The sequence below is a fragment of the Lissotriton vulgaris genome, chromosome 8, assembly GCF_964263255.1.
Source record: "Lissotriton vulgaris chromosome 8, aLisVul1.2, whole genome shotgun sequence".
NCBI lineage: Eukaryota > Metazoa > Chordata > Amphibia > Caudata > Salamandridae > Lissotriton > Lissotriton vulgaris.
Window position 1 is genome coordinate 741977498 of NC_141696.1, and position 27926 is coordinate 742005423.

General features: G+C 45.0%; 1 protein-coding gene across 1 annotated transcript in view; it reads left to right on the forward strand.

Annotated features, from left to right (window-relative positions):
• Nucleotides 1-27926, forward strand: part of UGGT2 (UDP-glucose glycoprotein glucosyltransferase 2) — a 1432652-nt gene that overhangs the window by 1032385 nt on the left and 372341 nt on the right. The window contains exon 28 of the mRNA XM_086936163.1: nucleotides 12796-12954. Coding sequence (XP_086792289.1) covers nucleotides 12796-12954 — 159 coding nt within the window. The remainder of the gene's footprint in view (nucleotides 1-12795; nucleotides 12955-27926) is intronic.

Sequence of the window (27926 nt, forward strand, 5' to 3'; positions counted from 1 at the left end):
GAAATACATTTTTGTCACTGTCACTATAGCAAGAATGAGTGTATGGTCATTTCCATTCGGATTTTACATATCCTTTACCCAATTGTTCATACTGGCCAGCAGGTATGTACTCAAGGCACTTTTTAAATCGGAAAGTTGTTATCGGAATTGTGATAATTCCGTGTATTATCCATTCAATGACAGGACTCTCTGACATTGTCAATGGTAATCTCTCGAGTTTTTCGATGCTCAGGATTGTATAGTCTGCTCCTTTCTGTGCCAAACTGATCTGTTTATCAGTAAGGTTAAAACTGGAAAATAATGACGTTGTGTTGATTAAACGCCAAGGCACATAGCCTGAACGAAGATTTTGCAGCGTCCAGCCTAATTCTATAATAGAGCGTAATTGAGACTGGCCATGTTGTAACATTAGCAAATCTCTGTCTATCACATCAAAGGCAGAGGATACAATATTGTCCAACGAATATATTCTGGAAGACAGAGTCATTAACCCATTGTCTACCACAGAAAGTGATTTCTCCAAATTAATACGATCAATTTCTCGTATTTTTTCAGCAGTTTCAATTTGCTTTACTTTCCAAGCCTCGTTGTAAGCAGCATAGATACTGGTCGCTATGAAACGCTTTTGACGCTGTTTGCGTGGTCCAAGAATGAAATCGCGCAAATCAGCACCATCTTTTAGTAAAGACAAGTGTTGCTTAATTTCAGCCAGTGTGGACGAGGTTAGCCATTCAAGGCAGAGTTTCCCTACACTGTATGTTTTTATAATCCCTGGATGTTGTCTCTGGGAATATCTAGAGTCTAATCTGGTCATTTTTAACCCCTGTGTTTTATTCAGGAATCTATCTTGACAGCTATTTGTGTCTGTAGGCCAGATTAACCACTTTTTCCAATCAGGATTTGTTCTGTTGAAATGTAAAATTTGTGACACGTCTAACTCAATATCAGCGGTTGCATTTTCTGGTATTGGCTTCGGTATAGACGGTGTTTTAAGGTCTTTGATCTTAGCTAGGCCAAGACAAGATGTTTGGTGTATTGTGTCATTTAAAAATAACATTTGTTCAGGTATCATGCAGGTTCTAAATAGTGCTTCAATGCCTTGCACCTGCCAATCTTTTGTGCCCCAAATTGTTTTTGTTTCAATATTATTTTTCCAATAATCAAAACCAAATGTCATCATTTTGTCATAAAATGCTTCTGAATATATCAATTTAGAATTTGTCAGCATTGTTTTCATTCCTGTTTTATCTAACAGTTTGTAATAAAACGTTTCTGCATCACTGGTGTTAAACCCTGAGAAGTATTTGAATTTCTCAAAAAATGCTTTAGAACTGCTTTTAGGTGGTGTAGAACAATGTTCCCATTGATTATACATAAAAACATTTCTAGGCTGTGCAGATTTATGCAAGTAATGATCCCCATAGTGGGTGTAACAGAATAACTGCTCATAACTAGATGAACCTTGTAAATAATCATGATTTGTGAATCTAGCTGACATTACTAAATCAGACATCATGTCATTAATACTGTTAAAGTCCCAATCATCAGAGAATGTACTAGGTGTCACAAAGTCACTTAAGGAAACCTTTAGTTGATGAGGATACTTCAGGATTTCGACCGGACCATATATCTCATAGTCTGTTTTCTCCCATACTACCCCACCAGATATTGGAATTGCTGTGACATTTACTGTTGACAGTTCTCTTTTCTTCACGTGGGATGATCTGTGTGGTTTCAGGACTAGGTTGATGTTCTGACTTGCTGTGTCCATTGTAATATATTTTCCTTCAATGAATTTTCCCAAACACAGTACCATGATGAGACAAAGCAAGAGGAAAAATACACCTAGACCGAACCAGAACTCTAGCCAAGGGGAAATAAGGTAGATTTCCTTCAGTTGATGAAAGAGTTCCGTTGCTTTTTCTTTAAAAGTCTTTTTTGTTTCTGGCATCACTTCGGGGTCGTTTAAATCTTCAGAGAAGTTGTCGAAGTTGATGAAATAACCAGAGGCAGTTCTGTCAATTGATGGGATTGTTCTTTCAATCTGTCTCTCGGTAGCACTTTGTGATGCCACATCATTGTAGACTGGTGTTGTTTCTTGACAAACTGTTTCAATCTGTGTTTCAAGAGGCACGAGTTCCATGGCATTATTGCATAGTCCTTCATTGTGCACTGCAGGCTGATCGAATGTGATTAGTCTTTCAGTTTGAACCTCTTGGATAGTTGCAAGTTTGGGTATTCTGTTGTTTCTTGGGAGTCCACTGGGACTACTGTTGATTATAGGCCACATGCTTGTGGTTTTACCAGATCGATAGACACGACTCTGTTCTCCTTTTTACCAGCAAGGGGCGGTAGCACAACTGATCTTGTTCCGGTGACTGCTAAGACAGGTACTGCTTTTCTGTAAGAAGGCCCAAATTCCTTCTTAACCGCGATCTTTTCTCTGACTAGATCCCCAATCTTTGGAATCCAGACAGGCCTTGCTGGGGCTGTTGCGGGTGGTGCCTCGTCAGTGGTACTTGGCTGTTGCTTTAACTTTATGTTGCTTAAGGATTTTCTTGTTTCATTCAGTTCCTGTAAAACAGCCAAACGATCTTTGATGTCAAAGTCTGTTGTTTTTTCTTGTACCACTGACATCTGACTATCGAGGTCCTGAACTCGCATTCTAATTCCGAACAATAGTTCGTATGGGCTGAAACCTTTTAGAGAATTTCTTGGCATGTTGTTAAGACTAGTCTGGACACTTATTAAATGTTTGACCCACCCAGCGCCTGAACCTAATACCTTCGCTGTTATAGATTGCTTTATGTCACGGTTTTTTCTTTCTACCACACTGTTCCCTTCCGGGGTATGACGGACAAGAATACCGCAACCCAATTCCCATGCTAGCCATGGCCTCCTTATAAGCTCGAGAGCTGAAAGCAGGACCCTGGTCAGAATGGAACGTGGTAATTGCGTATGTGCCGATATAGACTCGCAAATCTTTTATAACCGTTCTAGCGTCAGCCGAGCGCTGGAGGCCTCATTTTTTTAAGTGCTTTTCGTCTTAACTGTTAATAGGACGCAGGATGGGGTGTAGGCAGCGTTACGCTCTTTCTGACTGGTAGCCGGTAGCAAGGTTCGCTACTGCGATCCCTATTAAGGTTTTCACAGTTGTTTGCATATATTTGGTGTTCTACACTCATTCCCGGCCACCAGAATACTGATTGTAATTCGTTCAGTGATTCCTTGATCTCTCTGTGCCTTAGACCCAAACCCATGTGTGCGTCTGCTATTAAAAATATTCTCCTGTTCATGTTTGGAATTACTCTGTCCCCCACTCCAGGGATTCGAGCAAAAGGAACGGAGTTTGCATCGATTATGTATGCATAATTGAGTGGATAGTTCACGGGTAGTGCTGCACAGTCGCCTTTTACGGTCGTTTTTACTGCCAGCATCGTTTCCCCGTCTATGTATTTATCTGTACGCTTTTTTGTGGCTACGGAAGCCGGTTTAGTTGCTTCCGCTTTGGCTGTATTAGCCAATGAATTCCCTGCAACGTGAACGCCATCACGTCGAAGACTCTGTGCGTGAATTACGTGAGTCTTTTGTAGTTCTTTGTGTAAAAGAGCTACCTCGTTCCAGAGCAATTTATGCTTTATTGTGGCACCTGTGTCATCTTTGTAGTCGTTTTCGATCCAACTCTGCAGTTTATTGTTGTAAGAGTTGACGCAAAAATGAGAATCGCACACTATAAGTGTCGGGAATTCACGTTCTGCATTTTCGAGCGCCATCTTTAAAGATCTGATTTCAGTTCTTTGAACCGAACAGTTTCTTACAGATTCGGTTTTTGTTACTTTCGGTGTAATTTTACCGCACAGCCAACGACATTTAGTAATCGCACATGCTGCATCGTAGGATTTTCTCTCTACGTTGAAATGCTGTACAGAGCTATCTGTGTAGATTATACAGGCGTATATTGAGAGAGGCAGAATTTCGATTGGTAGAGAATATTCTTCTTCATACTCTAAATCATTCAGTTCTTCAAATTGCGGGGCGAAATAGTATTTCACGTCTTCCGCTCCTAGAGAATCTATGCACTGTATCCATTTCGGATCCAGTGACACTGTAGGCAGGTTTACTGGGCTGAATAGCGCCTCGAAGGCGGATTCCGCTGTAAGGATATTAATCCGTTTGCCGTGTGCTAGTTCTCGTTCATTTGCTAATGCGATTTGCACTGCTTTCACAGTTCTTTCTGTGGGACTGAATGCTTTTTCTGCTTGTGTGTACAAGTGAGATTTAGTTGAAATTGGGACCTTTTCTCCCTCATTAGAGGTTAGGTACGTGAATCCGCATCTTCCTGGGATGACTCGGATTACAAGATCGATCGTGTTGTCACGTGTATCTAATTTTGTTTTTGCTAACATGTCTGTTTGCAGTGATCTCAAAATTTCTGTGTGTTTTTGAGTCCATTTGATTTGTTTAAAATCAGGTTTAATTAGTTCGTAGAGAGGTTTAACCCTCTCTGCGTAATTTAGTATGTAAGTTCTTCCGAAATTCAGAAAACCTAGAATGGATTGTAAATTCTTCAGCGTTTTTGGAGCTTGAAGTACAGCGCACTTCTCTAAGAAGTTGTCCGCTAGGCTTTTCCCTTCACTTGATAATTCGTACCCTAAAAACAGTACTGTCAGATGGGCAATTCAAGACTTTTTAAAGTTGAATTTGTAACCCTCTGCTGCGAACCCAAGTATAATGGTGTTCACTCTTTTCAAGTGAGTATCCAAGTCGTCGTCTGTGAGATAGATATCATCTACGTAAGATAATGCTTCATCATCATAGATTTGTAGTAACTCTGTTACTCTAGCTGAGAATAGTCCTGGGCTGTTCTTGAACCCCTGTGGGAGTCGACAGAATTTTTCTGTGACCCAAATGCAGAGAAAGCGGTCAAATATCTGCTTTCTGGTGCAATGTTTTGACAAAAGAAACCATTAGAAATGTCTAATGTCGTTTTATATTTTTTCCTAACTATATTATTCATTAGGGCTGCACTATGCGAGTTTTGTACTGCAAAGGTTTTGCAACATGTATTAAGGTGTCTGTAGTCCAAAACTAGACGATATGAATTGTCTGGCTTGGAGACAGAAAACAAAGGATTGTTCATTTGAGAGGTGCATGTTTCAATCGCCCCCTAGTATTCAAGTTGATCTAAGATCTCCCTGACTTGTTTTTTAGCTTCTTGCTTTATGGGATACTGCCGTTGGGCAGTTGGTTCACTTTTTAATTGGATTTTGTGAGGCGGTGAATCCTCATCCCATCCTACATGATTTTTATATAATGCAGGTGCCTGGGCTACTGCCCATTTCCTTGCATATGTATATTTTTTGTGAACCGGTATGTGATTCGAGAAGGCAGGCATAATCACTTCTTCGCCACGAGGGCACTCCCTGACAAGCTCTGGGGGCCAATCTTTTTCAGCTAACAGAATATCATAGTGCGAGCTTATCCCAAAATAGACCCTTAATTTTCCTAGTCTTATCACCCTCTATACGCAATGTTATTTCGTATATTTTATGGGGCTCGCTAAGTCTGGCGTCGGCAGTTTCAACCTGAATGTATTCATTCGTGTCCACTCTCTCCAGATGACTCATCAAGATCTTGCGCGCTATACTGATTTCTGCTGCACTGTCCAACATTGTCAATGCCCACTCCCCGTTTTTCAACTGTGTCCTCAGTATTCTCGGCATGGTTGATTACTCTAATACTGGCTACCTTCTTTTTCTGAAATTGAGATTTCTTATTTTGAGCAGGTTCCTTGTCTTTGGACTTGGTGTGCTCTCCTGGGTCTGACCGTCCTCTTCTTTCCGAATTCTGTGGAAGAGATCGAGAAGGACGTGTATCAATACTTTGATATCTATCAGGTTTTTTCAGATTATCCCTATTTCTAAGGTTATATCTTTTCTCAGAGGGCTCCCTCTGGGGAGACTGGCGTTCTCGAGTCGGAGTTCTTTCCCTCCGTCAAGGAGACCTTCCTCTGGACTGGAAAACTTTTTCCTTGGGAGTGGATTGTTTATTTCCATCCCAGCTCTTTTTAGGAGTGTTTAAATTATTTTTAATAAATAATTTTTCAGGTTTGAGCAGTTGGGGCTTTACCGGTTTTCCACCCAAGCTGTCTCTACCTAATTCTTCATAGCATTTTTCTATGATTTTTGCAAGCTCAACAGGATCTTTTATATCTGTTTCCTTCAACTTCTGGCGGATCGCCACAGATGCTGCTTCTCCCTTTATGTTGGCTAATAATATAGCCGTGACCTGCTTGAAGTCTTTCAGTAATTTCATACCTAGATTTAAAGCGGGCTCTGGACCGAATTCATTTTGAATCTGTTTTAGCACTTCTGGTATTACCGCCATAGACGGAACACCGTGTGTTTTTGTGTAAATGGAAGCAAAGACTGTACCCCAAGTGTCGCAGTCCTCCACGTGTGGTGCGATTCCCATAGTAAGGCAGATGGTCAAGATTCTGTGTTTCTCAATAGGGGTAGTATCAGGAAATACTGCCTCTATTTGAGTGATTTTCTGTGCTAACCAGAAAGGAATTTGTTCCCGTTTTACGGGTGTTTTACCAAGACATGACTGTATGTTCTGTGGTGTAATTTTATTTATGTTCCCCTGATGAGGGGTCAGCTGTGGTACATTAACAGCTGGCTGGACTGTTGCAGTCCGCATTACATATTGGACTGATTGCCTATGTATTTTTATTAATGTGTTTAGCTGTACTAACAGCTCTTCTCTAGACATTTTTTCAATGTCAGGATGTGGTGTGTAGCTGGCTAGAACCGGCCACGTGGCTCCTGGTCTACCTAGTGGACCGAGCCTGGTAATGTGATCATTGTGTTTTAGGGCGCCATTAAACCAGAGCAGGTGCTCTTGAAATTTAAGTGGAATTTCAATCTCCTCGAAAGGAGCGTACTCTTCCGGAGGTTTCTCTATTTTGTAATAGTGAAACTCTTTTGTTATAGCGTTTACCGCTGGAAAGTTTATCCATGAATAGAATACCTCTGTTTGCCGATATTCATGAGCCTCTATCACGAAAATTACTGTACCACCTTGAGGTGTCAGTCCGTTCTCTATAAGTTTTAACGTTATAGATCTTCTTAAGTGGACCGGGATGATTATAGCATCCGGGTCTGTGTATTCGGGACCTTGCTGAGTCGCATCTGCTGCGGCCCCAGTGGTTCCGTTTTCTCCTGGCATTGTTAAAATGCAACGTTTGCAGAGTAGGTCTCCAAGGAGACAAAGATTAGATGCACAATATTTTGGAACACTGTATCCTTCAACGTTGAATAAACCAGAGCTTTACATAGGAATCTCTTCCTACTAAGGTCGGGCGGATTTTAACCTTTCACCCACTCCAGACGTCTATTGGAGTATTTACGGGAGAAAGGGGTGTGAAATATGCACGACTGAGTTACTCTAACTCTCTTGCGTTATTTTATCGCCTTACCAAACGTTGGGCGCCATGTAGTGTAGTTCCTAGTTTCCCACTAGGCCCTGCGCATTGGAATAACATAAACAGTAGTATCGACGTGGAACTGCGGATATTCCAGGTCTCCACTGACTATGCTAAACTTAATTGGGTTGTGTTACCAACTAGCTCAGAGGTCACTGGAAACTTTCTTCTCTGCATAGGAAGTGATCAGCTTCCTTGGCACAGACAAGAAGGGATTCAGCTTTCCAACAACCGTGCAACATGACAACTTTGCTCCTCAGATCAAGAGTCAATCTCTAGGGTCGTGTGAAACAATAGACATGTATTTCACTCAGTCCGTCTAGTGCAGTTTACTTTCACGAGATGTAGAGAATAGAGAGACGGGCGTTTGTCAATAAAGGGTTAACATTTATTGAACAGTCTTTCTTCTCGTACAAGAGAAATGTATTGCCACAATTGCAATAATTGTTATTATAAAAAGTACGTACAGTAAGATAAGTATTGCGAAATAGAACTGTAAAAGCATTGATATGGTTTCTTAGCCATTCAATGGTTTAAAAGTAATAAAACATATATACAGTCATATATACATTAGGCTAACATACTCAACTGGTGCTTCTAACTAAGCCTACCCCAGTGTGCCTGACCTAAGCCTAACACGTGGAAGGGGAGTAAGTAAGTAGCTTTAAGTTAAGTTGGTTTTGCCAAGGTTTGTTTCAAGAATTCTCGTCTAAGGGTTTAGTCAACACCATACCTCTGAATAGAATGATGGAGGATTGGTATTTCCTTCAGGGGTCTCTCTCGATATCCCAGTCGCCCGCGAGGGTAGACTGGAAACGCCGTGGCTGGATTTCTCTGCACGAGAAAGGCAGCGGCTTCTCTTCAGCGCGTCGAGGAAGGAGGGGGGACAGCGTCCGCGGGCAGCTGGAATCTGCTGGATGTCTTCGCAGAGGGACGGCTGTTCAGCTCCTTAAGCGTACTGCACCATAGTTCGCGCTTTAGCGGCGATAATGGTATCAGCAGCTTCACCACCACAGGATAGCAGGCTGCAGCGACAGAGTGCTAGATTTACCAACACGGGGTCTTGCAGGCAGCTGGCATCAGCAACAGTAGCTCGCAGCTCACATTGCTTAAGGCAACGTTGGTAATATTTATACCTGACAGGTGCCGGGTTTGACGCAAGTTTGCTGGACATAAGACGTCAATTAAAGATGTCACTAGGAAGTGATAGTTATCAGTTGCTCATTAGAGTTCCATTACTAATCAAAACATAGCAAGCGGGGATTTCCAGGTTTGCTGAGTTTTTATCTTTTTGAAGAACTCGGAGTGTTATCTAGGAATATCAGATAGTGACTACTGCTCTGTCATTGCACTAATTGGTCGCAAAGGAAGTGGCAGAGAGAACTATGCTGGAATGTGGCTCTGTTCGTGTGAGGCCAGAGATGACTTTTCAGAAAATCGCACTTGAACGGTTATGCCAATATAGGGAATAAATGGATTTATAGCCGAATAGGGGCATAAGGTCACAGTATCGATCAGGAACCTAGATAAACACGCAACAGTCTCCCTTAGATGAAGCAAGCTTGTGTTATGTGCAAAATTGACCCTATAACCATACTTCATGGGTCGCCGAGTTCATATTAACAATCATCCACAGATAGAAGGGTAACCACAGCATATTAAAAAGTATCTTCTATGTACAGTATTCATTCTAAGCAAAACTTGTCCAAAGAAACTCTATTCATTACAAACTCCCAAGATCTGAAGGTTCTAAAAGTCATACTAACTGCAGCCTCCATACTGTGATGAAAATGTTATAGACAGAACAACATCTGGTGGAATCACCACTAGTATGCCAAACGCACAACGATGTAAAGTATATCAATAGAAAAACAGTAGACTGTGCTTTGATCAGAAACTCCAATAATCAATTAGGTAAAGAAAAAGTTATCAATATACACTTTGTGTAAGGTTGTCAATTCATTTTATATGTTCATATACTTTGCAGATAATCAACAGTCACTAGTAAATTCAATGTTAATTCTTACAAAAACCACAGTTAATATAACATTGCTAATAGAGCTGGTTGACTTTTTCACAACTAACAGAAGGCCCAATGCATTTCTGGAAACTCCCTTCTTCAGGGGCACTGTGGAAAAATAAATATGAAACACTGTGTCAACACACTGCGTACGTAACTTGAGAATTAAACATATGCTTAAATGCTCGAATACACAAACATTCTTATTGGGGATTTACTAAATAGCAGTTCAAAATACGTTATTGTGAACAGGATATCACATAGCAAGAATTACGTGGAAAAAACACAAATGGCAGATTTTGCTAAATACGATCAGCACATCATGGTATTCCTCCCTTTTTAAATTCTTAGTGTATGTCAATTATACTTCTCTGTTGGAGTGCAAATCAAATGTAGTGCTCATCCACCTTAAGCACAAATCCACGATAAACCACCTACTAAAAGTGTGATAGAATATCATACATATATCATAAACACATCAGTGCACATCCTTGTTCAGTCTCTATTATCCAATGGGCAATATGCCTTATTAGTCCAAAAAGCCCCTTGTTACTATACAACCAATATTCTTTCAGTCCACAATAGAAATGCACAGTATCCGATAATCCACAGTTTTCTTTATTAGTTCTTTCTCTTGTCACAGCCGACGCGCATTTCGCCCTACACGGGCTTTTTCAAGGCAAGAAAACTATTCAAATTGAGAAGCATATGTTCTAGACGTATTTTAAAAAACAAGTTGGCATTGAACCTCCAAGCCTTTCGTTTTCTTAGAGATGCGTGTATTCGCTCTAGTGCCATCCACATATAGTATGTTAAGTCCTCACAGCGGTTGGAGCCTTGATAAGTTCCATCGTCATGTCGTGTATGCTGCTGCTGAGATGTTTGTTTCGTTCCGCGTCTTCCGTTCAACACGCGTGTATAGCAACAAGAGACTTTTTGGACTAATAAGGCATATTGCCCATTGGATAATAGAGACTGAACAAGGATGTGCACTGATGTAGCAAGAATTACGTGATGGACTTATTTGTAGGTCAAACAGTGCTCAAATGTGTGACTAATCACGCAAGAAAAGACCGCGTAAAGAAACCTCCACCATGAGTGTAGCGTGTGTCTAGAAAAGACCGCATGAAGAAACCTCCACCATGAATATAACATGCTGAAGTATAAGGTTATTTTGTGAATACCGGTTCTAAATTGTGTCTATCCCACCGGTGTGGAAGTTAAAACCCTAAGAACAACACTGGGATAATCTTGTCGTTACTAGTGTACTTACTTCTATCAAAGTGTTATGTTCCTGTGGACAACTGAGTGTCCATGTTGGGAATCTGAGAAACAGCATCTGTGCGTACATGAGCGAACAATAATGTTGTCAACCTGTAATGGAACAAATACACTGGTTAAGTGATAAGCTATCCTCGCGGTCCACTCACTAATCTATCCATGAGATTGCGCTAGTTGAATAACCTTTCTGTTAAAAATGTTGTTACTGGAATCCCCATCTTTTGAAGCTAATCAAATATGTGCACATAGGTTAGTACCCGTTACACAAATTCTTCTATCTTATGTAGAAATTGTCATGCTGAGATGATTATATCAAAATATTCAAGGCTGCTTACAATAATATATATCGCCAGTAGGTGGAACAAGTTTGTGGCATGGTGCACAGCAAAGGCTGTGGATCCCCTTTCTGCCCCTCTTTCTGAGGTTCTCGTATTCCTTCTTTCCTTAGCCCAGCAGGGCTCTGCTCTGGTCACTATCAAGGGCTATCTTTCAGCCATCTCTGCCTTCCTTTGGTTGCCATATCCGCCCTCTCTTTTCAAGACCCCGGTTGTTAACCATTCCCTAAAAGGTTTCACACATCTTTTTCCTCCAATCCCCTTCGTTATGCCTCAGTGGGGCTTGAACCTTGTACTAACTTATTTAATATGTACTCCCTTTGAGCCGTTTCCTAACTGTCATTTACGTCTCTTGACTCTAAAGACTGCTTTCCTGGTAGCCATAATTTCTGCTATAAGGGTGAGTGAGCGTCAGGCTCTTTCTTCTAAGCCTCCTTTCCTGTCTGTTCATCCGGATAAGGTGGTTCTTCGGACCCGTCCATGCTTCCTTCCTAAGGTGGTCACTGTCTTCCTCATCGGGCAGACCATTACTTTGCCCACCTACTCTCCACCCCCACATCCTTCAAAGGAAGAAGAAAGGCTCCACCGTCTGCACCCAAAACGTGTGCTCTCCTTCTATCTGGATCACACAAAACAGTTCTGGGTGGATGATCAACTTTTTGTTGGTTATGAGGGTGCAAAGAAGGGTCAGGCCGTACACAAACGCAACATTTTTCGATGGATCGTGTTGTGTATTAAGGCTTATAACTCTCTGGCTAAAAAGGAACCTCCAGGTGGGCTACGCGCTCACTCCACCAGGGCGACAGCAGCCACTACTGCCTTGGGAAGGGGAGTGCCTCTGAATGACATCTGTCAGGCAGCCACATGGCATCACTGCACATGTACACCAAACACTACTGCCTGGACAGCCAAGTCCAGAGAGACGGCTTCTTCTGCCATTCTGTTCCCCAGGATTTTCTGGTGTGATCTTGGTTCTCAATACCACCACCGGGGTTGGTATTGCTGGGGTATCTATAACTAACATGTTTCTTTCACATGTGCAAGTTACTTACCTTCGGTAATGATATATCTGTAAGAAAAATTAGTTAGTTATAGATTCCTTACCACCCCACCCATCCTCCCCATTCTGAAAACTGATTTCTAGGGTTAAGGATCTCTGTCAGGGCCCTAGTTTTGTGCACCAATGGGCAGTGTCTTGTATGGCTCTGCGTTTCTGGCGCGGAAAGTCGTGTACAGAACTGACGTCCGCGCGTGAGGGCGGCGTCTAAGTAGCTGCTGAGACGTCATCCCGGCGACCATGACGACGGACGCGGAGCCGACCGATGCCACCTTCGGACGCGCTGAGGTACTGCTGACAAAAAAACTTTCCGGATCCAGTCTGGCGCTTGGGGGTAATTCTAAGGTAAGGAAACCATAACTGACTAATGTTTCTTACAGATATATTGTTACCAAAGGTAAGTAACTTGTGCTTTTAGTGAAAGGTATCTATCGGACGGGAGGTTGGAGTACCAAAATCTCTTTTTATTTATGACAACACAATATTACCTCCGTTCCGGATTAGGTCAGTGTCTAAAAGCAGTATTAATCCATTTTAGGCATGTTAAACTGTAATGCACATATATTTCAGATACCTATACAACTTGATCTTTTAAAAATGTTGTTTAATTTCACAGATGGAAGGAATGGTCATGGCTGCATATGAGCTGGAATATTTACTTCTTGAAGGGCACTGCTTTGATACAAACACGGGGCAGCCTCCAAGAGGACTTCAATTTACCTTGGGAACAAAAAAAGACCCGGCTATGGTGGACACAATTGTCATGGCAAATCTGGTAGGTTGGATAACCCATAATATGTGTTAAGGGTTAGCTGCTCATAGAGCGTTGGAACAATGTTAACATAATTTAGCATGATAAAATAATCATGGGAGGGATCAAAGACTCACTGCAAGGTTTTTAGTAGGCGGAGTATTTTTTTTATACGTGGTGGAGAGATATCTAGTAATAAAACATGCACTACCAGATAACTGAATAGAAGGCCAAGTATCCAGACAGTTAGAGAATCACACGTTCTTTTTCTTTATGATTAATAAGTGAATTGTACTCAGAATAGGTCGAAGAGATTAGCAAACTCTAAAGGCAGACAACTAAGACAAGGGAAATATCGGAAAGAGAGAAACAAGAGGAAAGCTATAGAAAGAAAAACAAGATATAGGAATTTAAAAATTATCAGATAAAGAGGTACACTTACCCATACTTCTGTGATTTGCCCAAGGCATCTGGTAACTTTAAAAGAAGGCCCTAGGAGGAAACAGAAGAACGAGAAGAAAGTGGACGGCAGTGGGACAGAGTAAAAAAATAAAAAATCACGGTCATCAACTCGTATGAAGTGTTTTATAGGCAAAATACATGAAATAACGTCAATCAGATTAGCAGCAACAATACATATCAGAAGTACAAAGAACTCGATAAAGTTCAGTAGTCAATCCAGCATAGATTCACCCTGTAAGAGTGGAAAATGCAGGTCCTTTTATGGGACTTTAAATAAAGGATTTTCCACATACTGCACCATTACACAATTCTCAAGGTAAGCAGCCCCTTGATAGTATTTGGATTCAACAATGATTTTCATGCTCGGCTATATAAAGAACAAGCTTCATTGCTATTTTTCTGGCCAGAAGGGAAATTTGGCAAAAGTCGGTCTGTACCGTCCCTCCATCAGTGGATGATTGGCTTAGTTCGGTTAATTACTAATGTGGCCTAGAAATGTCCAGTAAAAAGGCTTCAGTTGAGAGGAGAAACCTCTTTTTGGCATATCAAATGAAAGCCTGACTGTGCAATGATTACACCATAGCCCCCTGCTGAGTACAAGTTCGAAAATGGAGGTGGTATCCCCAGGGATTTATTTGAGCCAGGTGGTGAAATGAGGCCTTGAAAAAAGTTTTAAAAAAAATAATACTTTCACACAGCAGCAGACTCTCGACCTGCAGGAGTTGCTGTACTTAGTATGTTCACTCCCATGCACCATGGAATGCACTACCACTGAGTTTGATTACTGTAGTTGCACACTAGAAATGTTAGGTGCCTATCTTGGTGTAACTGATAGTGCCTCACAGTACACCTCACCTTAATAGGCAGTTCAACAATTCAGCAAAATCTAACTGAAGTACCTCTCTTCAACTCTGTGCCATATACATCAAACAAATCCGAAATCAAAGAATGTCATACAAATACAATAACTGCCATCCCTATAAGTCCATGAATTAGTGCCACATAGTAATTATAGTTCAAAAGCTGTCAGCTGCATTCCAACACAATGCACCTGCTGCAAGCCCGAAATACACTACCATGCGGCTCACTTTTTATTCGACCACTGCATGTGCATAAGTCCCTAATGATACTCATGTCATCTTTTTTTTCGTGTTACCACTGCCTCATCATCAGGAACCAGGATCGGGTTGGGGCAGGGTCAACCGGAATTTCAGAGCGAGTCCGCTTAAAACTTGATGGTACAGTAGTTGGTTGTATAGCCAAATGTGTTCATTTAATGCTGATCGGAACCATCAGCTCTGCTTCCAGATCTGCTGACCCACAAATCTGCATCGCCTTGATTTACCCTGTGCGTGCCAGCGGCTCAGACCTGGAACAGAGTAGCCCCTATACGGGCTTTGTTGCTCCCTGATTGGACCCGTCTCCATCTCTTTGTAAGACTCAGTAATGAACTCGGACTGTAACATTCTCAGTAAGAATGACCGATATAGGTCAAAGTTTCAATGCGTCGCCAGGAAAGATGGCCTATCTAACTTACTCTTAGAGTGTTCCGCTGCCCCAAGTAAATGTCCTGTAGACTCCTGTACTGTAAAACCACGAAAGTCATGAGGAAAGTGTCCTGAGATTAGCGGCCGTGAAATTTAACCAGCTGAAGTTGCAGGGACAGAGAGAGAGAGAGAAAGAACCCTGGTGCGGTGAGTAGCGGTTGGAGACTGAGCCAACAGAGAGAATCATGGGCTTCACAGGGCCTTGAGGGAGCAGCCTGACGCAGCTGATGTGTAGGCCCTGGCGAAGAGGAGAGGCCTGTGGCAACTGATTCAAGCTATGGAATTGTAGCACGAGTACGGCAGGAGACTGCTGGAGTCTGCGATGATCCTGGGAAGGCAGTGCTGGGAGTAACTGCACAGCTGCAGAAATTGGGCGGAGTGAGCTGCGGGTTGCAGCTGGCAGTCGCGCCCGTGAGGAGTGCAGAGAGAGCCTCAAGGGACAAATTGTTCCCCTAGGAGTAAAGGCTGAAGGTGCGAGATCGGTTGAGGAGCACTTACCCCCGTGGTTGAGCTGAGCAGAGGACCATATGGGGAGAACGGCCCTGAAAATCTGGAGGTCTGTGACTGAGGGTACTGACACCATATTGTAAAATGGGTGGGGGGAGAAGAGTACTTCAGACATAGAAGCCCTTGCAATTGATCAGGACGCCCAAATGAGAGCAGTACTGGAGTGGGTTGGAGTGAAGTAAGGAGAGCTGTGGACTTCAAGGAGGCGGGCTGGATGGGGCCCCTAAACAGTCGAACCCAGGTAATCACACTGGGCAGTTGACTTGGCTGCAGCCCTAGGTGGGGGCCCCAGTGAGTAGAGGTGCAGCGAGAGGGCATTCACTGACTGATCTGGGACTGCTACACAGTGCTCCCAGTGTTGTGGGGCCCGAGTGGTTGGACTGCGAGTAAAGCGGCAAGGTGCGTTGTGGTGACACGGGCACCTGCAGAACTTTATCAAAGGGCCAGGGTCCCCCGGTGGCCATCTTGAAATGGAAAAGGATAAGACAGCCAATGGGTGCCAGTGCAACACAATCACGCAATACACCACCATGAGGACCACTGGCCTGCAGGGAGCTGAAGCACCGGAGCAGGAGGATGGTCTAAACCACACAGCCCTGTTGGATCTGATCTAGATAGATGCATGCTGATCGATTAAGGGTTTCTTCGCGCGGACATCCGCAAAGTCGAAGATAGTCACATCAGCTGAACACACAATCATGTACCGGCAGACTGAAGTTACAACCCTCAAGTAAAATTTGTCTCGTCTGATGGTGTTCTCTGCAACACTGGCAAGCAGAGTGGAGGATGCAGGAGGAAGTTCCCGTAGGAATAATCTTCAGTTTCCGGGGTTCCCTTAGTGAACGGAAAGGGCATCAGTGGAAACCTTCCTTGAGGACTGCCTAATAACTAAACTGACTTGTGAACCTTTTTTGCAATTGAAAGTGCTCATTGGGCATTGTTGGTGCGACCACCACCTGGGGCACCCCCAAGAGCCATCATTGCGACGATATTCAACTATAGGGTACCTAGCACAACTCAAAGTGATCGCAGACAGCAGGGCACACTTCTTTGAAAATCCAGAGGTGTTGTGGTCCTGCTGAAGATGTGGTACAAGGTATCTGTCAAAAACAAAGAGGGAGTATCCCCAGGACATAACGTCTTAGTGAACTAGAGAGATGGATAGAGGATAACAAAGAAAGGATTCTATCTTAATTTAAGAAACCCCTCACTCCCCAACCTAGTTGGTGACATGCTTCATCACCGGGGTCCACCCAAGTTGCGGAATGCCACTTGGATGTGCTTCGAGGCCTGAAACTACAGCAGAGCTGGTTTTTTGATAGTGTGAAAGTGGTGCAAGTGAGTGGATTAAAAATGTCTCTGTTGTACTCCCTAAAACTTTAATTTGGAGCCACAGGACACGATTAAAAACCAAGTGAGGAGGGGCGTGGCCAAGATGGCGACGGAGTAGGACGTGTTGTGAGTCCCCTCCGGCGCCAGGCCCTACATAGCTTAGATTAGCATCGGCCCCGGGGTCCCCCTTGGGCTGCGGGCTGCTCCGGAGTGACCCGAGAGGCGGTGGCCGCCAGCAGGGAACCTCCCGGGACGTCGGAGTTGGATTGTGCCGCTTGCAGCTGACGGTATTGCAAACAAAACAGGTGATGGACCGAATGTGGATCAATGTCACACATTCACCCCAGTCAAAAGATCTGGGCCAAAATCCATCGTTTTTTTGCACTCCACACCACCCTGGGTTAGACAATGGCGATATGCAAATCAGCTCTGACCCTGTGCCCATTGGGAACAGTCCAGTCCGAACTACAAAAGCCATGTCCTTCCCAGAACGGAATCAAGCATCCGAGGACCGGACCGGTTTCGAGGTAACACCTCTCATCAGCCCGGCTAGCTTGACTCCAGTGGTGTGGAGTGCCTGGGACCCACGTCTGAGCATCCCCAGTGGGGAACACCTTACCTCGTGCCACGACTGCGGCTACGGGATGGCTACCACGCTACGCAAGGGAAGGCCGGGGAAAGACGGAGCCCCTAAATCTTCTCAGCAACCAGCCTCTCCGGAAGCCAGTGGCTCATCAAAGCAATCGGATGACGAGGCACCTGCCACTAAGGCCTTTATGACAGCGCTTTTCGCCTCCATTAAAGAGGACATCTCAGAATTGCGTGCGCAGTTGGCGTCCGATTCGAGGGAGGTGCGGAGAGACGTGGATGGCATCGGAGAGCGAGTGGCAACTCTGGAGGATCACGACCTGAGTGTAGCGAATGATGTGCATCTTCTGCAACAAGACATCATCCGCCTCACCGAACAGAACTTGGATCTGCAAACCCACACCGAGGATTTGGAAAATCGTTCCCGAAGGAACAACATTCGCATTCGGGCGGTGCCGTGGGACGGGGAGGCGGGGGACCTGCGTGGTTACGTGCAGGCCCTGTTCTTGCAGATCTTGGATGAGGAGGATGTGCAGGACATAAGAATGGACAGAGGGCACAGAGTAGGGCTGCCCCGGCGGGGGGTCCCCCACCGGACATCCTCGTGTGTGTCCACGATTTTCAAGTGAAAGAGCGCATCCTGCGGAAGGCCAGAGCCATCTCATCTTTGCAGTTTAGGGACCACCGCCCGCAGCTCTACCAGGATCTCGCTGCCTCAACTCTTCGGAAGAGACGGGAATTTCGCCCAGTGACCTCCTTTCTGCTGGAACGTGGCATCTCCTACTCCTGGGGTCATCCTTTTCGTATCATCTTTCGTTGGCAGAGCAGACTGGCGCAGATTCGCTCCCTTCAGGTGGCAAAGGATCTCCTAGGCCTGGATGACGTCGCACCCTCCCAGGAAGCTAACACATCGCCATCGAGGAGGCGCCATCGCTCGTCCTCATGGCAAAGAGTGGGTTCGTCTCCCGGACGTCGGCGGCCGGATCGTGCTGCTAGCTTGCGGGAAAGGGGAGATGCAGTGGCTTTGGTGGCCTCAGCAACGCTAGCAGATTCCCAGCAAAGCTCTAGAGCGGCCTGATTTTTTGTTTCCTAGGGTCTGGCGCAGGAGGGGCTATGGCCGTAAGGTACCGGGGCTTTGGTTGTACTTTTGGAGAAGACGCCTCGGACCGTGGCCCTGGGGGTCACCGAGTTGGTCCCCCTGCCCCGTTTCCAGTCCAGAAAGGACCTGTCGAACTATGGCCTACTGGAACTGTTTTGTGACTGGTTCAGGTTCAGTGACTTGAGTTATTTCTTCTTCTTGTTCCTTTTGTTGTGGGGTGAGTTGGGGGGTGGGGGGCGAGAGGGGAGGGGGTTGGGGAGGTTCCATGGTGGTGACAAGGATGCTATGTGGTGTGTATGGCTGAGATGCGTGTTGATAATACAGAGGATTGGGGCGGAGGGGGCGTATCCAAGGTTCAAGATGACCTGTTGTCCGGCTGGTGGAGTAGGGAGGGGGGTGGCGGGTAGCCCATCGGCACTACATATGGCGGGTGAGTTTAGGCCTTTGGGAGGGGGAACTCATGAGCTGGTATTAGCGGGTGTCGGGGTGGTATTATGTGATGCCCGTTAGTATAGGGACCTGGAATGTTAAAGGGCTTAACTCGCCGCAGAAACGACAGAAAGTTTGGAAATATGTGTTTGATCATCAGCTGGATGTGGTGGGTCTCCAGGAGACTCATCTAGCACGCAAAGACGAGCTGCGCCTTAGGCATAAGGCTTACCCTCTTATTTACAGGTCTTCTGCTACTACGAAACACAGAGGGGTGGCTCTCCTCTTCCGCGCCGCGCTGCACTTCCAACCTGTGGAGGTGCGCAATGACAAGGATGGCCGCCGGTTGATGGTGAAAGGGGTTGTTCAGGGACGATTGTGTACCTTTGTAGTAGTTTATCTCCCTAATGCTGGCCAAAATAAGTTCCTACAGGACTTGCTGCAGAAGGTGGGGGATTTCGCTGATGGGCACTTGTTCCTCATGGGGGATTTTAATTTGGTGTGGGACAAGGTTGTGGATAGCTCTAGGACTCACAGGGCTGATACAGGTGTGTTTTTGGGTACAACACAACAGTTGGTGGGAGAAATGGGGCTGATTGATGGATGGCGATTTTATCACCCTACTTCCAGAGACTACACATTCTTTTCCCATGTACACCACTCCTACTCCCCATTAGATTGTTTTCCTCAGTCAGGCCCTTAGGGGAGATGTCCTGGATTCCACCATTCTCCCGCTTTCAGTCTCCGACCACAGTTTGCTGGTGCTCACCCTTCGCTGGACATCGTCCGGTAACGGACAGCGGAAATGGTACTTCCCAGCTTCGGTGGTCAGGGATGACGCATTGAATAAGGCACTGCGGGAGGCCATTAGGGAGTTTTTTTACCTCAACCCCACAAAGGATACATTGGTAGTTAATACTTGGGACGCCTTTAAGGCATCCGTCAGGGGTACATGTTTAGGCCTTAATGCCAATCTTAATAGGTTGCGGCGGAAAGACCGGGAGGACTTGGAGGCCGAGTTGTCCAAACTCGAACAGGCGCACAAGCTCAATCCATCGAGGGCGACCCTACGACCACTTACGGCGGTTCGAGGGAAACTGAGAGCCCACTACAATAACAGGGCTGAACTCACGATGTTGAGGCTGGGACGACAATCTTACTCCTCTGGGAATAAGGTGGGTAGACACCTAGCGCGTCAGCTGCGTGACAGGAGGGAGGGTGAATATATCGGCGGGATTAAGGATGACGCGGGCGTGCTACAGCATAGGGACGAAATGAAGGCGGGCATCTTTGGCCGCTTTTATGCGGACCTTTACGCAGGGGACGGTCTCGATACGGAAGCACAAAGGGAGTACCTGCGGCGCCTGCCACTCCCTCAGATATCGAAGGAGTGGAATGAACTGTTGGAGGCCCCGGTCACCAGGGAAGAGGTACTTGAGGTCATCAAAAATCTGAAACTACACAAAGCACCCGGGCCGGGTGGCTATACAGCCGTCTTCTACAAGACATACGCCACCGAACTTTGCGACTTCTTGGTGACCCTCTTTAATGATATGGCCACCTCTGGTTCCTCGGCCGGAACTCTGGCGGAGGCGGTAATTACGGTCTTGCCGAAACCAGGGAAGGATCTTAACCAGTGCGCTTCCTTCCACCCAATAGCGCTACTTAATATAGACGCTAAGCTATATTCAGCGATTCTGGCACGCAGGTTACAAGACCTGATGCCGGCAATTATTCATCCTGACCAGTCCGGATTCATCAAGGGGCGCCAGACTCATAACACGCGGAGGGTGGTGCATCTCATTGAAAAGGCAGATAGGTTCCGCATCCCGGCGGTCCTTGTCGGGTTGGATGCCGAAAAGGCCTTCGATCGTGTGGACTGGGGCTTCCTGTTTAACACAATGTCGGCATTTGGCTTTTCGAATAAATTTATTACTATGGTGAGGGCCAATTTTTGCAGTCCCAGGTCGCGGGTGACGGTGAATGGACATTTATCGGCGTTCTTTAAACATTCCAGGGGTACCAGGCAGGGTTGCCCTCTTTCACCTCTCCTGTTCGCATTGAGCATTGAACCCTTAGCATTAGCGGTACGGGAAAGCGAGGGGATTCGGGGCATTCCTTTCACGGGAGAACAACATAAAATCATGCTATCGCGGATGACATTTTGTTTTCGGTGGCGGACCCGGAACACTCATTACCCTGTATCAGGGAGGCCCTGTTGCAATTTGAAGCAGTGGTCGGGTTCAAGGTCAACTATAGTAAGTCATATACCCTGAATCTCACCCTCTCGCAGGCAGAGGTGGAGCGGGTCCGTCCTTTGACGCCCTTAGCGTGGGCCACTAGTTCGATAGTCTACTTGGGGGTCCACTTGACTCCGACGGTGGGCAAACTGTTCTCGGCCAACTTCCCCCCTCTCTTAGCGAAAACACGAGCCGAATTGGATAGGTGGAAACCTAAATTCTTGTCCTGGTTGGGCAGAATCCATTCTGTAAAGATGGTTCTCCTTCCCAAATATCTATATTTATTTCAGGCGCTGCCCATCCCACTGGATAGCGATTTCTTTCGACGCCTCAGGACTCAGATATTGCGATTTATATGGCAGGGGAGGCGGGCGCGTCTTCCCTTTACGGTCTTGCGTCGGCCAAAGTCTGAGGGAGGAGTAGGACTTCCGGACCTGCAGCTCTATTATAAAGCGGCACAACTGAGGGTGTTAGTGGAGTGGTCGCAGCAAACGTCGGACAAGCCCTGGCTCCACATGGACCGGAGCGTGTCTGGCAGATCAGTATGGGACCTGGCGTGGAAACCAAAGAAAGACCGCCCTCTTAACGCTTACATTAGCACTCCTACAGGTACGACATTGAAGGTCTGGGACACACTTGCCTCAGATGAGCGGTGGACTACATTTCCCTCACCTTTCACACCCATACATTTCAACCCAGCCTTCTCACCGGCGCTCCGAGAGGGAGCCTTTGATGCTTGGAGGGAAGGGGGCTGTAGAGCGTTGACCCATTTGTTTCATGGGCAAGATCCTCTCTCCTTTACTAACTGTATGAGGGACTATGGGATCCCCAACTGAACGGTACCACCACGTGCAGTTGCTCCACTGGGCTACGTCGCCTGGGATACTGGAGGCAGCTACAAGACCACCATCACTATTTGAGGCCTTCTTACTGTGGACATCTACCATGAAAGGAACTATCTCCTTCTTGTACCAGCTCTTGCTTCAATCTGCTGTGGCGCCTAGGCCCCGTTACATGGAACAGTGGGAGGAAATGGTGGGGAGAGATATCTCTGATAACGAGTGGTCTGCACTATGGCGGGATCTGACTGCGTTTAATCACTCACTGCATCTAAGGGAAGCGCACCTTAAGACACTTATACTATGGTACCTTTGCCCAACTAGGCTCCATCGCATATATCCGGCCACGTCCGACAAATGCTGGAGGGGATGTGGGCTCCTTGGTGACTTCCGCCATATATGGTGGGACTGCCCAGTGATTCAGCCTTACTGGGAGGAAATTCTCTCACATATCAAGGACATCCTTCACTATCCTGTCGAGAACTCCATCGCTTCTGTCCTGTTGGGCCTGCGGGAACCCGGTCTGGAATATCAGACTCGGGCGGACAAGAAGATCTTGTGGCTCTGCCTAGGAGCTGCCAAGCTCACCTTGGCTTCCGCTTGGAAACAGAAGGGGGCACCAGCAATTTCCCTGTGGCACGCAAGGCTATGGAGGCTCTTGAGTATGGAAAGAATGGCGGACATCTTCCTCGGTAACTTCAAGAACTTTCAATTTCAGTGGGGCCCATTGGTTGCCTTTCTCTCTAAAGGGTTACCCTCAGCTGTTTGTCCCGCATCCATAAGATCACTACACCTCTTTCAAGTCTAGCGTGAATGATGGAATGTCAGTTGGGGCGTATGGAATCACCACCATGGGGAGGGAGGGGGAGGAATGGGAGGGGGGGCATGTTTTTGTTCTTTTGATCTCTGGCCCTCTGAGGTGCATATTGCAGGGCTTACTACCCTCTACTTTAGCTGCACAGGAACTTAAGCTTGCATGTCAATAAGTGGTTTTACTTTCACGACATCATCGCAGAGCTAATTGGACTGCTGATCTAAGAACTTTGAACTTGCTTACATCGGTATGAACTTGACGAACTTCTGTCACCACGTGATATCAACGCTACCGATTTATAAATGTGCCCCCTGTGCGGGGAAATGTGTGGCACCTCGGGTGCCCTTACCCTGTTCATTACACTGTTAAACTCAAAATAAAAATTTTACAAAAAAAAAACCAAGTGAGATACTTATACTAGCTCAATTTACCAGGAAGTATCAGTGTTCAAGTGAAAAGATGGTCAACATGTTTCAACCTTTAAAGTGATAGTACAAGGTTTTCGTCAGGACCAGGTGTGTGAACCGGGAGGTGTGAGCACGCTAAGGCGCACCCTTCCCTGGATCCCTCGGGATTCCGTGTGGATCCAATGCAGGTATGCATATTGTAAGCTACACCGATGAGGAAATTAATAGACTGAAACAGATACCATCTCTGTTTTTAGCTGATCTAGCTGTAGACAGACCACTAAGTTTGGATAAAGGAGAAAGACTAATCCAACTTAGAAAGAAAAATACCCGGACCCAGTTGCATGCTGAAATTTTACTAGGGTACCTAAAGACAAACATGATACCTGTGGGATTACAGGTTAAAAATATCCTGGTAATCTTTCTCCAGGATCAACCGTATCTAATTGATTTTAGTGGAGTTGGAACTAAATGTTCACAGGACTGGATAGTCCTAGCTATAAATACTGCTTTACGCATTAGTGAAGAAGAACTGAAAGAAATTAAGAGATTTGAGGAGGAGATAGAGGGAGATTCCACCATAGCTGATGCCAGAGCCCTTTTGGAAAGTATTAACAAGACTTTAGTTGATTTCAAAACACACACAGTTAATTTGAAAACTACAAAATTAAGCAGGAATATAAAAAACTTTAATCAAGATCAGGTTTACCCATACTTAAAAGAAGATTTTTTTTAAAATTCTAATCCCGGGGCATTAAATTCCCAATACAAGGGGAGATCGCGGACAAGGTTTTTAACCTTCTCCGACTCCTCTTCTGATTCGGACCAGAGTGGAGGAGCTTATTACCAACCTTACCAACATTACCAACCTTTCTTTCAGTACCCACAAGGCCCGCTACCATTTTTAGACAGAGGGAGACGCCGAGGCAGGGGGTTCAGAAGGGGATTGAGACAACCACAATTTCAACCTTTCCAACCTTTCCGACAACCACCGCCGTCCCAGGACCAGAACTTGTTCTGAACCAGGCAACGGGTTTATATGCGGTAGATACTGTGGACAACTCAGGGATTGCTTTCCCAAATTTGCCACCTCAAATAAATTATATGGAAGCAATACCAATTTACAACCTTTCTAAGCAACCTTTGTCCCCTTGTGAACTGAAAGTCCTACAAAAGGGCCTCTCGTTTGTCCCTTTAGTTGTGCAAGACCCGGTAGATACCAAGACGGAGGTCTTAAAGTTTCTAAGAAAAATTAGGCTTTCCAGAGCAAGGAGAGATTGCGGAATGGAATGTAAGTGGCTTGAAGTTAAAATCCACCTTCTGCCCGGACAGTGCTAGCATGCCAGATGAAATTTTATTTTTTGAGAACCAAGTCTTTAGGGAAATAGACAAGCTTAGTAAGAAAAAAATCACCTTAAAACCTAACTTTAACAGAGAAGAGCAACTTGCTCTAGTCAACTTAGCGTACAACCCCCTGACGGTAATAAAACCTGCTGACAAGGGTGGGGGGATTGTTGTGTGGGACAGCAACGATTATGGCAATGAAGTGTTAAAATAACTTGGTAATCCGATACATTACTGCACAATTCAAGACAGCCCAGAGACTATACTAAGAGCCAAGATCTTGTATCTTGCAGCGGAAGCATTAGATTGTGGATTTTTGGGTAAAAAAGAATATGAATATCTGCATACCTCCATGCAGAAAATACCAAATTTATATGTAATTCCAAAAGTACATAAAGATGCTGAGAAACCCCAGGACGCCCAATTATTGTGGCATGCGGGTTGATGCTTGAGCCCTTAGCCAAGTATATAGACACCTTCCTTAAACCATTTGTATGTACCACACAGGCTTACATAAGGGATACAATGGATTTCATCCATAAGATTGAAAACTCGGTGTTCGATGGAGACCAGCAGTTGCAGTCTCCTTCGACATCGAGACTCTTTACACAAACATACCGCAGGATGAAGCACTTCTGGTGATGGAACTAGTATTGGACCAAAGAAGTAGGCCACACCAGGTACCGACCAAATTCATTTTGGACTTGGCAAGAATTTGTCTAAAAAAGAGTTTCTTCTCATTTAGAGGGGTGCTCTATTTACAACTCAAGGGGGTAGCAATGGGGTGTTGTTTTGCCCCAGAGATAGCACAACTCGTAATGGACCAATTTGAGGGGAGATATGTCTTTGGTGAGGCAAACCCATTTCGGCATTGCCTGTCGAGGGGGGTGCGTGTCATCGACAACATATTCCTAATTTGGAACAGTAACAGCGAAGAACTTGACCAATTCCATGGGTGGCTAAACACATGTACCCCAGATCTAAAGTTTACCATCAACTTTAGTAATGATAAAATCAATTTCCTAGATCTTTGGATTTTCAATAACAATGGGCATTTGGAGGTGAGCCTTTTTAACAAACCAACCGATAGAAATACGCTATTGGAATTTACTAGTGGCCACCCGAGGAGCCTCAAAGAAAACTTGCCCTAAGGGCAGTTTTTACGAATCCGTTGTAACTGTTCAAACAAGTACGATTATTTTGAAAATGAAGAAATCCTTTTGAATAAATTATGCACCAGAGGCTACCCCGGGAAATTGGTTAGAGCTGCCTTAAAAAGGGCCTGGTACACGCCCCGTGAAACCCTGCTGACCCCTAACGAAAAAAATGAAAGTACTTTATTGATCTGTGTACTGACTTTCAACCCGAAAGCTAACAAAGTTAAGCATATAATCTTAAAAAAACTGGAGGCTAATTCAGCATCTTAATATCACGAAACCCCTCTTTGCTTTCCGCAAAGGAAAAAATATAAAACAACATCTTGTTAGAGCAAGTAGAGAACCAGTAGCCAAAAAAGATACCAGAAGTCTGCTGGGCCTGCCAGCTCTGATAGGACATTTCCGCTACATGAATTGTGCGGTTTGTCCGAACTCTAAAGATTTGAAGAGCATTTTGATCAATGGTCAGACCCACACAATGCACGCTTTCTCCAACTGCAACACAAAAAATGTTGTGTATGTAGTGTTTTGCCCCTGCAATTTAGCCTAAATAGGCCGGACAACTCAAGCAGTGAAAATGCGGATTGGCCAACATAAGTCGCGCATAAGGTGCAAGACCATTGGGGCCTGCTAGTACAACATTTCATTGATGCTGGGCACAGCGAGGATGATTTGACTTGGTCGGTGCTAGTGGCAGTCTTGTCTAAGAATAGAGGAGATCTAGAAATGAAATTGAACCGCACAGAAGCCAGGATGATTGAGAGATACCACACTACCACTAATGGATTAAATGACTGTGATGAATTGTGGGCATTTATCTAATTTGCATGATGATTTCCTAGCTCTAAATAGTCTTTTTTACTGGAAGTAATGATTGATAGGCTCTCTGACCCTTAGTTTCTTATCTGCTGAGGTTGCTTATTATACATTACTAATACACTTCTTTTACCTTTGGGAGAGTATTCTTTATTAGACCTGTTTGTTGCTGTCCCTTTACACATTACAATCTCTGTGTATCAGAACTACTGTTCTATAGTGTAAATAGATGTGGATATTTGTTTAGCTCCACCCACACACTGTTTCCTCTTTTTCATCAGTATATTTTTAATAGAATGTGAATCTAGATGTGAATATGCAGTGCCAAAAACCTTCTGTGATGATTGGAGACTTTATCTAGTTTTTTCCTCCTTTTTCAACTCCTTTGTAATAAATTACCCGATTGTATTTTCTTGTTTCCTTTCCGTTTTCGTATTTAGTATCATTTAGCGTTTGAACTATACTGATTGTTAAGTTGGGAGATAGCCCTGGTGGAGAAGTTGTCTTCGCTCTTGTTGTTTAACAGAACACCGGAATACACTTGGTGGAGAAGATGTCCCTCCTTTATGTTTGTTTGACTGGAGAAGATGTCCCTCCTTTATGTTTACTTGACTGTGGGAGTCATAGTCGGACTGGAGTCCCTGTCGTTAGTCCTTCCTCTATATCTATTCCCCTAGACGCTCTGCATGTGAGGTCACCGCGCACTTATTGGAGCATCGAGTTCAAACTTCCCTGCTCGACAACGCAGATGTTTGCTGCGACGAGTGTTTTGAGATGGAGTTAGACTTGCCTTGACCTCATGAGGTAATTTTGAATCCCTAGTGTTTTGCCAACCTGGTGCTCACATACGGTCACTGTTTCGTTTCTTGTGTACTTGGTAGTGCTTCCTGGGTCATCGCGACTAATAGGGGTCCTCCCGCGTTGTTGTTTTTTGTTTTGGTCTTCTCTCCATGTTTGTACTAGGAAGGAGAAAGTAGTGAATATTTCCTTTTGGTAGTCATAAAATTGACCGAACACTTGGACTTCGTAGTGGGCGCCTTTAGTCATTTTAGGTATGTGGTCCTGAAGGTTCCCTCCCACACAATCGGTTTCATTTGATGGAATGAGGTGTTGTCAAGGGTGCATTTGTTTTCCTTAGGGGCACGTAAAGTGTGTACCGGATGAGGAATCTGTCCCGCTCCCTTGGATTGGATTATCCCCCATGAACTGAGTTTGAAGGTACTAAAATGGCCTCGGTGCTTGTAGTTTCGGTAACTTCACCTCTCTCTTGCTTGTTTTTCCCCAGTTCTCTTCTAAAGTTCACATCACCATTGTATGGTGGTTGTATGAGTCTGGTGGTCACATAGTGGTGTTACTTGGGTGTGTCCATTTCTCAGCTTTTTTCTTCCTTTCGGTGGGCCCTGAGGCTACTATCA